The sequence below is a fragment of the Carettochelys insculpta genome, chromosome 32, assembly GCF_033958435.1.
Source record: "Carettochelys insculpta isolate YL-2023 chromosome 32, ASM3395843v1, whole genome shotgun sequence".
NCBI classification, from domain to species: domain Eukaryota; kingdom Metazoa; phylum Chordata; order Testudines; family Carettochelyidae; genus Carettochelys; species Carettochelys insculpta.
Genome location: NC_134168.1, coordinates 5,668,203 through 5,681,044, shown reverse-complemented (window position 1 = coordinate 5,681,044; position 12,842 = coordinate 5,668,203). Strand labels below are relative to the sequence as shown.

At 49.1% G+C, this 12,842-nt stretch overlaps 2 protein-coding genes across 2 annotated transcripts; both read right to left on the bottom strand.

Annotated features, from left to right (window-relative positions):
• Nucleotides 1–2,008: 2,008 nt before the first annotated feature.
• LOC142004615 (olfactory receptor 10D3-like) lies at nt 2,009–2,920 on the bottom strand. Its single transcript, XM_074982233.1, has one exon. It carries the CDS (start codon nt 2,918–2,920, stop codon nt 2,009–2,011), a length of 912 nt encoding a protein of 303 aa, XP_074838334.1.
• An 8,706-nt stretch (nt 2,921–11,626) lies between these two features.
• On the bottom strand, nt 11,627–12,538 carry LOC142004614 (putative olfactory receptor 10D4). Its single transcript, XM_074982232.1, has one exon. It carries the CDS (start codon nt 12,536–12,538, stop codon nt 11,627–11,629), a length of 912 nt encoding a protein of 303 aa, XP_074838333.1.
• Between the last annotated feature and the right edge of the window lie 304 nt (nt 12,539–12,842).

The window sequence follows — 12,842 nt, the reverse complement described above, 5'->3', positions numbered from 1 at the left end:
TCTCTAGCTATGCGTGGTTGTGATTCTGCATGACGGCACAGAATACCACAGACAGGAGGTGTGTAGGCTACACTTAGCATGAAAACCATTAAGACTTTGGCTATGGCTACACTCTGGTTGCTATTTCCGGAACAAACGTATCCCAAAGTAGCAACTCTGTGGCTGGAAATCAAAGCAGCAGTGTTGTTTGGAGAACAGGAGTCCATTTCCTCTACTCATGTCGTGAATCTGTGGAATAAATTAACTTGAAATATATCAGAGACGTAGCCGTGTTAGTCCGTATCTTCGAGAACAACAAGAAGTGCTCGGGCACCTTATAGACAAACAGACCTTTTGGAGGATAAGCTTTTGTGGGCAGAGACCCAAGACTCATGCACCTGACGAAGCAGTTCTTTGCCCAAGAAAACTTATTCTCCATGGGAATTTTCTAAGTCACTTTAGGGGCCCATCTGCATACTTGGCTTAATCTAATTCTTGACCTACCCTGCACCCCTCCACGCTCTGATTTGCTCACCTTGATCACTTTTTTCTGATTTGTCCTCCTTGATTACTGTTTTTGGTTCTCTGTGCCTTAAATATTGAGTCTGTTCTGGTCTGGCTACGGGCTGAAGCAGTGGGTCTGTCCCACGAAAGCTCACTGAATCAATTAGTTTGCCAGTCTTCAAAGAGCTATTTGAATGCTTTTTCTTCCAAAGGATCTGTGAGTCTATAAGGTGCCACAGGACTTCTTGTTGTTACCCAGAAATAGTTTACAAAGTTTGGGTAATGTAAGTTATTAGCAGGTCATAGGCTTTGACCAGTTTTCTTCACCATTACTGCTCCAAGCTGAGTTGTTCTCTGCTAAGGCTGTAGAGCCGACTCAGTCTTTCTGCAAGTCGTCGAGGTGCCACTACATGGGACAGTCAACCACACCGCTAGGTGTGTAGGTTACATAGAGTACATCTGAAATTTTCAAAGTCCTCGATGACATTTGATCCAAAGGTGCGTACCCAAGTTTCACAGCGCTATTTTAATAGTAACTGTGAGAAAGCCCTTCTAGTCTACATACCATCAAAACAAAAAAGCAGTCAATTAGCACTCCTGACCCACAAACCTGTCAGCCAGCATTTTAATGGAGTCGGCCATTCTGTTAATGACTTTAGAGTTTGCGTCTTACTGAAGAGGAATTTGCACAACGCTGAATTCTCTTTTGTATTCAAATTTGACACATTAAGACATGGTTTGAACCGGGATGGGAGTTTTCTGGGTCACTATAGGGGCTCGTTTGCATACTTGGCTTCATCTAATTCTTTACTTCCCTCCCCCCCACCCCTCTACTCTCCAATTTGCTCACCTGGATCTATTTTTTTTCTGATTTGTCCTCCTTGATTACTGTTTTTGGTTCTCTGTGCCTTAAATATTGAGTCTGTTCTGGTCTGGCTATGGGCTGAAGAAGCGGGTGTGTCCCACGAAAGCTCACCTAATAAATGACTTTCTTAGTCTTTAAAGTGCTACTTGACTGCTTTTTGGTTTGATAGTGCTCTTTTAAGAATGCTTTTCAATTTCCACTAGCCATGGTGGTAAGAGGTTCACTAGAAGCTTTGATAGAAGTTAACCCAAAAAGACTTATGCAATATGCATTCCCATCACTAGGTAGACTCACACCTGGGACCTCTGTGATGCAGTTTGAGCTCCTCAGCTAAGACTATAGAGATGATTCACTCTTTCTCTTGGCCAGTGATCTAGGTGCCACTCCATGGGACAAAACCACACCCTGGGTCTCTCTGTCCCCCAGATTACAGCTGACATTTTCAAAGTTCTCTATGAGATTTGGATCTCCAGTTCCCACTGAATAGGGTGCACTCGGACAGTGCTAGAGGTCTCCCAAGCAGCATGTAAACAAGAACTAGTTATTTTAAGGAGCATTTCTGCAACTCCAAATACGTAGAAGGGGACAGGGAGTGACACAAAGGTTCGGAAAAGCCATGGAGCAACCATGCACAAAGACGTTTCCATGCAAACCCACACATCAGTGGGTAAGGAATACAGCCCCTCTCAGTTTTGTCAGAGAAGCTTTCACGTCCTTGTTCCTCAGGGTGTAGATGGCCGGATTCAGTGCGGGCGTCACCACTGTGGAGAAGATCGGAAAAAAGGTCACCAGCATTTGGCTCAGTTGTGACCGTGTGTAGAGCAGGGCACAGGGCAAAAAGAAGAGCATCACCACGGCCAGATGTGAGGAGCAAGTGGAGGCTGCTTTGCGCCATTCTTTGGCTGAGTTCATCCTCAGCAAGGAGCAGACGATCCTGATGTAAGAGGCGAAGATGAGGAGGAAGCAGATCAAGGGCACCAATCCGCTGTTGGTGACGGTCACGGTCTCAAGGACGTGTGGGTCGGCACAGGCCAGCTTCACCAGCAGGAAGATGTCACAGATGTAATAGTCCAACACATTGGAGCCGCAGTAGGGCAGCGTGAAGGTCAGGCTGGTGAGGATGGTGGAGTGAATGAAGCTGGAGATCCAGGTGGCGGCAGCCAGGAGGGCGCACACCCTCTGGTTCATGATGAGCAGGTAGCGTAGTGGGTGGCAGATGGCCACGTACCGGTCATAGGCCATGACCGTGTAAAGAAGGCACTCGGTGCTGCTCAGGGAATGGAAGAAGAAAACCTGGGACATGCATCCGCCCAGTGATATATCTCTGCTCTGACTCCAGAGGATGGCCAGCAATTTTGGGGTGCTGATGGAAGAGAGCCCAATGTCCACCATGGCAAGGTTGCAGAGAAAGAAATACATGGGCGTGTGCAGGCGCGAGTCACTGAAGACAGCTGATAAGATGAGCAGGTTGCCCAACCAGGCACAAATGTAGAAGGCTAGGAAGGCAAAGAAGAGGATGGTCTGGAGGCCGTCAGAATTGGGGATCCCCAAGAGGATGAAATGAGTCACCATTGTGCTGTTCACCTGGCTCGTTTGGGAATCATTTCTGGGGGGAGGAGAGAAATAATGCCAAGGACTTAGTGAAACAAAACCCCTATCTTACACAGCCACGATGTTCACTGCTGCATTTCCGCCCATTACTGTGTGGGTGTGCTGCGTATTCCTGGCATTGTAATGCAATTTGGGGTACGGATTTCACTGGGCTGGCATTGACCAGAGAGGGGAAAAACTTCTGCCTGGAAGATCTAGCAGTCCAGAGATGAGGAGAGAAAGTGGTCATCTATTCTATTCTACCCTAGTATAGCCTAGTCTAGTCTATTCCAATGGCGTCATCTAGGCTTTTCACCTCATATCTAACCAAAGCACCTTAAACGTCCCTTTGGAGGCAAACATTTGTCATCTGAGGATCGTTCCCTAACCCGTGTTACCCTCCCTGCCGAGTGACGGCCATGCCTACGCGGCAGCCCTGTGCTCCGGGACCCTGGTGTTGTTATAAAAGCAAGGGCTGTTCCATGTTTGTGTTAAGGAAGAGGAGGAGGGTGGAACATGGAAAGCGATGAATGTGGCGAGGGATTACCTCAGATCCATCAACGATGGGAGCTCTTGGGTGGGCACTGAGAAGGAAGAAAGAGGAAAGAAGAAGAAGGGGAATTGCCACAGCCACTGGAATTATGGGTAATGGGTTTGGCTTCTCCTCTGCTTCCAGCATGGTCAGAGCTCACAATCTCATCCGTAGGTTGTCAGCAACCTCACTGAAATTGCCCCACTCGTCCTGGCCACAGCTTGACAGCAAGAAGCCATGACCGCCTGGCTGGACCCTGTGAGTGTTAAGGAGGATGAGATGCGGAGGACAACATCAGTGAAACTGTCTGAAATCTCCCAGGGATTTTATCCAGGCTGGGCTGAGAGGAGATGCTGGCAGGTTAGGGTGATGAGAGATGGGGAGAGGGAGGTAAATGACGTAGAGACAGGCAGGCAGGTGCAGCTCAGGGAAGGACAGATGGACTTTGGGATCAAGTTCTCGCTCAGGAAAATACCTGGCTGAGAACTTCTCCAGGCCGAGGCAGAGGGACTGGTGCAGAGACCGAGAGACGGAGAGAGAAGATCTTTACAAAGCAGGAGCCTTACAGTGGCTGCATCGCGAGAGGCTGCTCCAGCAGAGGGGAATTCTTCCTTCTCATCTCCGGCCGGGACTCCAGTCTAGCATCTTCCAGCTCTCTCGTCCCAAGGGCCCATCGTCCAGCACAGGTGCAAAGCCCGGGCGCTGGGACTCACCCGGGAGCCCACGTCCACTCTGACGCTAGAGATGGTTTCTGCAGCACATTGCCCCACGCTACTGCAGAGCCCATGGCATTCTCACCCCATCCAACCTCATTGGCTGTTATCTTTATATCCCTGTCGGCCGCATGGGACCAGGGCTGTGAATCTCCTTCAGTTTCCTGGTCTGGAGCTCGTGCAGAGTCCATCGATGGAAATTCTTGCTTACCGTCTCCAACCAGGACTCCTGTCTAACCCCTTCCAGCTTCCTTATCCCAACTTCCCATTGCCAAGAACCCGTGCACAGCCTGGGGGCTTGGTAACCAGCCAGGATCCCTAACCTCCTACAGAACTGGTGAGAGCTGTCTGTATCATATCACCCCACACTGACACAGACCTAACATCCCCTCGCCTCCTTATGGATCTCCCTGCTCCTTATATCCCTGTCTAGACCCATGGCACCAGGGTTGTAAATCCCTCCTGCTCTCCTGCTCTCACAACTCCACAGTTGCAAATTAACGGAGGTGGGTGATAATTTCAGACAACGCTCATGGACTCCAGAGATCACGTCTGCAGCCGACATAGACACATGGAGCCCCACAGAAAGTAAAGGACCCAAAGCATCTGCCCACACATGAATGTAACACATGTGACAGCTGAGAGAGACAGAGCCGAGAAATTGTCCAGGTAGAACACATGGAGAAATTGACCTCGCCAAGGACAGCAACTTTCAAGAGTTTCTCATAAATGTTGGGCAAGTGAAGGAGACTTTGGGGTTGCTGGACTAATGCATCTGAAGGGCAAAGGGCACAGCCCAAGCTGCATGGAGTTGGGTCTTTAGCTCATGGCTTGTGTGTATGAACTCCGCTTGTTGGACAGTAGACTTATTTCCCACCTTTTATTCACATACGTATCTCACAGAGCTGGAAGAGACCTCTGATCTGCAAGATGGCACCGATCACAGGGCGAGAAAGGGGCCACCTGGAGGACCATACACTCCAGAGACGAGCAGAGAAAGGGGACATTCTAGTCTATTCTCATGGAGTCGTCTAGGTCGTTACCCCCAATTCTAATTAAAGTGCATTACAGCGTTCTATTTGTGGCTAACATTTGTCACCTCTGGTTTATGTCCTCTCTGTCTTACCCTTTCTGCAGAGAGATGGCCATGCCTACACAGAGATGGGCAGGCAGGTGCTGCCCAGTGAAGGACAGATGGCTGGATGGATCGATTTCTCTCCAAAGAAAATATTTGGCTGAGAACTTGCCCAGGGTGAGGCAGTGGGATGGATTCAGAGACTGTGGGACACAGACAGAAGAACGTTGCCAAAGCAGGAGCCTTACAGTGGCTGCAGTGTGAAAAGTTGTTCCAGCTGAGTGGAATTCTTCCTTTCTCTCTATGGCCCGGACTCCAGTCTACCATCGAGCTTTCTCATCCCAAGGCCCATCATCCAGGACAAGGGCACAGCCTTGGTACTTGGGATTCAGCCGGGAGCCTTCTTCCACTCTGACGCTAGGGCCCACAGCACTGCAGAGCCCACAGCATTCTCACTACAACCCACCTCATTAGCTCTGTCTTTATATCCCTGCAGGCCGCATGGGACCAGGGCTGTGAATGTCCTCCAGGTCTCTGGTCCGAAACCTCTGCAGAGTCGGCCAATTAAACAAGATTGGGCATTGCTTGTTACCGATAACTGACCAGGCCTCAGCTGGCATTCATCTGAGTACCGCCATGGACCTAAAAGGGCCAGATCCCCAGCTCCACCAGCGTCTGGATTCTGTCCTCTCTCCCCTGTCTGACTCCTGGGCAACTCCACTGGATTGCCGAGAGCAGTCGCCCCTCCCAGACTCCTCACGGGTGTAAATCAGGAGTAAATTCACTGAAGTGAATGGAGCTGTGTAGATTTCTGCCAGATGAGGATCAAACCCAGCCACTCTAATGGGGATGAGTCATGTTTCTCCAGGTGCTCCTGCCATGGGACACAAGCCAGAGAATTCCCCCCGAGTTTGTGAAATAGGAGTAAACTGGCCCACACACTCAGCAGGACATCTCTGCAGCCATCATAGCATTCTGCTCGGTACGTCTCCCCTTCTGCTCCCCTGCCCTCCCACCTCCGTGGAACCCTGTGCTCAGGGATGTGTCGCTGCATTGGGTGGTTGGGCCTGAGACACAGACACAGGAGAACAATTGTCTTGTGCACCACGTCACATCCCTTTTTGGATTATGACAGAGGCCCGAAGAAGAGCATCGAGTGGTCTCATGCAGGACAGTAGACCTCAGATAATCCAGCCAGATTCTATCCTTATTCTTCTTTGTGCCAGCTCAGGTGCTGAGCAGGAGAATAATAGAATCATAGAATCCTAGGGCCGGAAGAGACCTCAGGAGGTCAGTGAGTCCAGCCCCCTGCCTCAAGCACGATCAACCACAACTAAGTCATCCCAGCCAGGACTTAGTCAAGTCAGGACTTAAAACCCTCTAGGGATGGAGAATCCACCACCTCTACCATGTCTGATAGTATTCATGAGCGAAGTAGACCAGACAGAGTATGAATTATCAGTCCTGTTTTCCAAGGGGGGAAACTGAGGCTCAGAAAGTGTCAGGGGAAACTTTTAAAGAAGGCAGGATCCCCTCCCTCCTTGTTGTGCACTCACGTTGCACTCTCTTCCTGCACGCTTGTGCAAATGCTCAATCTGGTTGAATTGTGGAAGGTGACAGTGGATATCTGGGGAAGCTTTCCTGGATTCCAGTGTAAGCATTGGCCACGTCACTCTTCTCTTCTGATTGGGTCAGCGTAGCTCTGGGCCCTTCGTCACTTCACACGGGTCTCTTACTCTCCCCTTTTCACTGTCAAGGCTCAGGACAAAGGGAGTTGAGATCTTTATGGCTGATGGAACTGAACCAAAACTACTTCTTTATTCGCCAAGAAAGTGGACAAGGTACACACCTGTACTCCACAGCTCCACTAAGAGATGAGTAGTGGTCAGTTGCAGATGTGGGAAATGCTTCAATGGAGACAGAGCCCAACGCACCATGGAGAGGGGGATGGGAGAGACACAAGGGAGATGAGGAGTGCTGATGGATGTGCAGCTCTGGGCTGTGCTAACTCTGGCCAGATGGCCCATACATGTGGTTTCAATCAAGCCACCCAATAAATACACAGAGTTGGTTTTCAGCGAAGGCACTTGGCCAGGTTTTATCACCGGCAAGGCACAGATCTAATGCCCTGGCTCAATGGTAACAGGTAGCGTCACACATATATGCACATAGAATCTCCCTCACTGGAGATATTTAAATGAGAGTTAGATAGACATCCGTTAAGGAAGTTCGAGATGGTGCTTGGTCCTGCCATGAGGTCCCTTCCAGTTCTCGTGTTCTCTGCCTCTCTAACGAGGGACTGGCTCACTGAAAGGTGAAATTCTCCATTCACCATTGATCAAAGCGGTTGCCCCTGAGGAAGATCTTAAAACACACCAGTGACCCCTCGTTACCTCGTGCAGATGGGTTGTATGCAAACCTCTCTACCCATCAAGCTGCCCTCGTGCACATCTCATTTAGATGGCTCAGCCCGTCCCTGTGTTCCTTGGGGCATGTGTCTGGCAATGAACTCTTCTGCTACCACCATTTTGGACTGAGTGTTTCTGCAGGATCAGGCAGGTTCCTGCTGGGTTGTGTGAGTTGGGCCCGGCCTTCTGTTTACAACTGAGCTGTGGTGTATGGCTGAGATGTTTTGACTACTTCAGCTCAGGCTTCACATCGGGTCTCTCATAGTAGGCCTCAAATTTACCACGAGGGGTTTTTCCCTCAATGATCTCATTGATCCGTTGGTCCATGCCCCAGCTGACAGTGCAAAGAAGGCACCTTGAGATTCCTCTGATTGCTCTAATTTCCTGCCCTTCCTCTGGTGGGCAGCTTCCTTGGGAGCCACAATGCAGGGGCAGAAACAGTTGTGATAATTAATCTTAGGAGACTTGTTTACCTTAGCAAAGGAATAACATCCCACAGGGAGGCGTAGCCATTGGGGTTAATTAAAAAATTGTTTCTAATGAGTACCCAGGCCAGGCCTTCTCTCTGGGATGCGAACCAAGCTTTCAACTTACTCTTCGTTTACATCAGCTGAGTTCCTTGTTTCATTGCCACGGAAACCAGACCTGGAACCACTTTGGATTGTTTTATTTGGAGGATCGTTACTTTTATCAGCAGTATTGTGGTAGGACCTACAGTCTGTCACTAAGACGCGGGTCCCTTTGCGAAACGCAGAGCACAGACACCTGGGGACTGTCCGCACATGAATGTGTCATGCACATCACAGCTGAGAGAGACAAAGAATTGAAGTCATCCACGGGGAAAGTCATCAGGCCAAAGACAGCAACCAAGGAGATTGTAGATAAAGATCAGCTAGGTGAAGGAATCTTTGCGGTGGCTGGACGTAGGAAGCTGAAGGGACATGAACACCATCCAACCAACTTGGGAGGTGTCTCTTTTGCCCATCGTTTTGATGTATGAAACCCATTGGGTGTGTTCCCTCAAATTAGCTCTAACTTCCCTCCTTTTCTCCAAGTGTTTCTTTCCACACCCTGAGTCTGTGCTCGCAATCTTGGGAGCGTTGGTTGTGGAGACAACCCAGGGGTGGTGTGAAATTTACCCACGTTACTAAGCGTGGGCTGGAGGTGGTGCTGGGCTGTATCAATGGAAAGCAGACTCTCGAGATTCAACTGGACGCTGGTCCCCACGAACGTCTCCACCGGGAGGTGCAGTAGATGCTGGCACCGGTCATGCTTAATGCGGGAGATTCTATGGCTTGAGCTCAAAGCCAGCTGGCTGTCAGCTAAGGCTGTAGGGAAGACTCTCGCTGCCATTAGATGGGACAGTGATGGACACCCCACACCCATGGGGGTTGACATAATTCCCCAAGATGAGGAACAGCAAGAAGTCCTGTGCCACCTTATAAACTAACAGATATTTTGGAGCATAAGCTGTGGTGGGTAAAGACCCGCTTCATCTTATGCTCCAAAATATCTGTGAGCCTATAAGGTGCCCCAGGACTTCTTGTTTTCAAAGATACAGACTAACTCGCCTACCCCTCCCATACAATCCGAGGAAGTTTTTCTAGAGCCCCCCTTAAATTCCCGGATGAGTCCCCACTTGTAACCACGTACAGATAGACTCATTCCTGGAGACTCTGTCACTTTCGGCAGGAGCTTGTACATTTTCCGTGAAATGCCAGCTGGTTTTTCACTCCGACCCCTGCACTGAGATGTCCAGGTTCCAGGTTCTACTCCACCTGTGGGCAAGGTACTCTACCAGGCTCTACTCTACCTGCCAGCTCCAGGATTACAACTCAAGTGCCTGAAGACCCCAGTTTTCACTGGGTGTTTTCATTGACGCCCTGGAACTAAAAGCATGACCGGAAACATCACTTAACCCTTAGGAAAAGCTGGGGAGTAGACTCCTGTATCTCTCTAGCTATGCGTGGTTGTGATTCTGCTTGACGGCACAGAATACCACAGACAAGTGTTGTGTAGGCTACACTTAGCATGAAAACCATTAAGACTTTGGCTATGGCTACACTCTGGTTGCTATTTCCGGAACAAACGTATCCCAAAGTAGCAACTCTGTGGCTGGAAATCAAAGCAGCAGTGTTGTTTGGAGAACAGGAGTCCATTTCCTCTACTCATGTCGTGAATCTGTGGAATAAATTAACTTGAAATATATCAGAGACGTAGCCGTGTTAGTCCGTATCTTCGAGAACAACAAGAAGTGCTCGGGCACCTTATAGACTAACAGACCTTTTGGAGGATAAGCTTTTGTGGGCAGAGACCCAAGACTCATGCACCTGACGAAGCAGTTCTTTGCCCAAGAAAACTTATTCTCCATGGGAATTTTCTAAGTCACTTTACGGGCCCATCTGCATACTTGGCTAAATCTAATTCTTGACCTACCCTGCACCTCTCCACGCTCTGATTTGCTCACCTTGATCACTTTTTTCTGATTTGTCCTCCTTGATTACTGTTTTTGGTTCTCTGTGCCTTAAATATTGAGTCTGTTCTGGTCTGGCTATGGGCTGAAGCAGTGGGTCTGTCCCACGAAAGCTCACTGAATCAATTAGTTTGCCAGTCTTTAAAGAGCTATTTGAATGCTTTTTCTTCCAAAGGATCTGTGAGTCTATAAGGTGCCACAGGACTTCTTGTTGTTAACCAGAAATAGTTTACAAAGTTTGGGTAATATAAGTTATTAGCAGGTCATAGGCTTTGACCAGTTTTCTTCACCATTACTGCTCCAAGCTGAGTTGTTCTCTGCTAAGGCTGTAGAGCCGACTCAGTCTTTCTGCAAGTCGTCGAGGTGCCACTACATGGGACAGTCAACCACACCGCTAGGTGTATAGGTTACATAGAGTACATCTGAAATTTTCAAAGTCCTCGATGACATTTGATCCAAAGGTGCGTACCCAAGTTTCACAGCGCTATTTTTATAGAAAGTGTGAGAAAGCCCTTCTAGTCTACATACCATCAAAACAAAAAAGCAGTCAATTAGCACTCCTGACCCACAAACCTGTTAGCCAGCATTTTAATGGAGTCGGCCATTCTGTTAATGACTTAAGAGTTTGCGTCTTACTGAAGAGGAATTTGCACAACGCTGAATTCTCTTTTGTATTCAAATTTGACACATTAAGACATGGTTTGAACCGGGATGGGAGTTTTCTGGGTCACTATAGGGGCTCGTTTGCATACTTGGCTTCATCTAATTCTTTACTTCCCTCCCCCCCACCCCTCTACTCTCCAATTTGCTCACCTGGATCTTTTTTTTTCTGATTTGTCCTCCTTGATTACTGTTTTTTTTTCTCTGTGCCTTAAATATTGAGTCTGTTCTGGTCTGGCTATGGGCTGAAGAAGCGGGTCTGTCCCACGAAAGCTCACCTAATGAATGACTTTGTTAATCTTTAAAGTGCTACTTGACTGCTTTTTGTTTTGATAGTGCTCTTTTAAGAATGCTTTTCAATTTCCACTAGCCATGGTTGTAAGAGGTTCACTAGAAGCTTTGACAGAAGTTAACCCAAAAAGACCTATGCAATTTGGGGTCCCATCACTAGGTAGACTCACACCTGGGACCTCTGTGATGCAGTTTGAGCTCCTCAGCTAAGACTGTAGAGATGACTCACTCTTTCTCTTGGCCAGTGATCTAGGTGCCACTCCATGGGACAAAACCACACCCTGGGTCTCTCTGTCCCCCAGATTACAGCTGACATTTTCAAAGTTCTCTATGAGATTTGGATCTCCAGTTCCCACTGAATAGGGGGCACTCGGACAGTGCTAGAGTTCTCCCAAGCAGCATGTAAACAAGAACTAGTTATTTTAAGGAGCATTTCTGCAGGTCCAAATACGTAGAAGGGGACAGGGAGTGACACAAAGGTTCGGAAAAGCCATGGAGCAACCATGCACAAAGACGTTTCCATGCAAACCCACACATCAGTGGGTAGGGAATACAGCCCCTCTCAGTTTTGTCAGAGAAGCTTTCACGTGCTTGTTCCTCAGGGTGTAGATGGCCGGATTCAGCGCGGGCGTCACCACTGTGGAGAAGATCGGAAAAAAGGTCACCAGCATTTGGCTCAGTTGTGACCGTGTGTAGAGCAGGGCACAGGGCAAAAAGAAGAGCATCACCACGGCCAGATGTGAGGAGCAAGTGGAGGCTGCTTTGCGCCATTCTTTGACTGAGTTCATCTTCAGCAAGGAGCAGACGATCCTGATGTAGGAGGCGAAGATGAGGAGGAAGCAGATCAAGGGCACCAATCCACTGTTGGTGACAGTCACGGTCTCGAGGACGTGTGTGTCGGTACAGACCAGCTTCACCAGTAGGAAGATGTCACAGATGTAATAGTCCAACACGTTGGAGCCGCAGTAGGGCAGCGTGAAGGTCAGGCTGGTGAGGATGGTGGAGTGAATGAAGCTGGTGATCCAGGTGGCGGCTGCCAGGAGGGCACACACCCTCTGGTTCATGATGAGCAGGTAGCGTAGTGGGTGGCAGATGGCCACGTACCGGTCACAGGCCATGACTGTGTAGAGAAGGCACTCGGTGCTGCCCAGGGAATGGAAGAAGAAAACCTGAGACATGCATCCGCCCAGCGAGATATCTCTGCTCTGACTCCAGAGGATGGCCAGCAATTTTGGGGTGCTGATGGAAGAGAGCCCAATGTCCACCATGGCAAGGTTGCAGAGGAAGAAATACATGGGGGTGTGCAGGCGCGAGTCAGTGAAGACAGCTGATAAGATGAGCAGGTTGCCCAACCAGGCACAAAGGTAGAAGGCTAGGAACGCAAAGAAGAGGATGGTCTGGAGGCCGTCAGAATTGGGGATCCCCAAGAGGATGAAATGAGTCACCATCGTGCTGTTCACCTGGCTCGTTTGGGAATCATTTCTGGGGGGAGGAGAGAAATAATGCCAAGGACTTAGTGAAACAAAACCCCTATCATACACAGCCGCGATGTTCACTGCTGCATTTCCGCCCATTACTGTGTGGGTGTGCTGCGTATTCCTGGCATTGTATTGCAATTTGGCGAACGGATTTCACTGGGCTGGCATTGACCAGAGAGGGGAAAAACTTCTGCCTGGAAGATCTAGCAGTCCAGAGATGAGGAGAGAAAGTGGTCGTCTATTCTACTATATACTAGTATAGCCTAGTCTAGTC

Coding starts and splice junctions, on each gene's coding strand:
- LOC142004615 (XM_074982233.1), bottom strand. CDS start 2,920: ATGGTGACTCATTTCATCCTCTTGGGGATCCCCAATTCTGACGGCCTC.
- LOC142004614 (XM_074982232.1), bottom strand. CDS start 12,538: ATGGTGACTCATTTCATCCTCTTGGGGATCCCCAATTCTGACGGCCTC.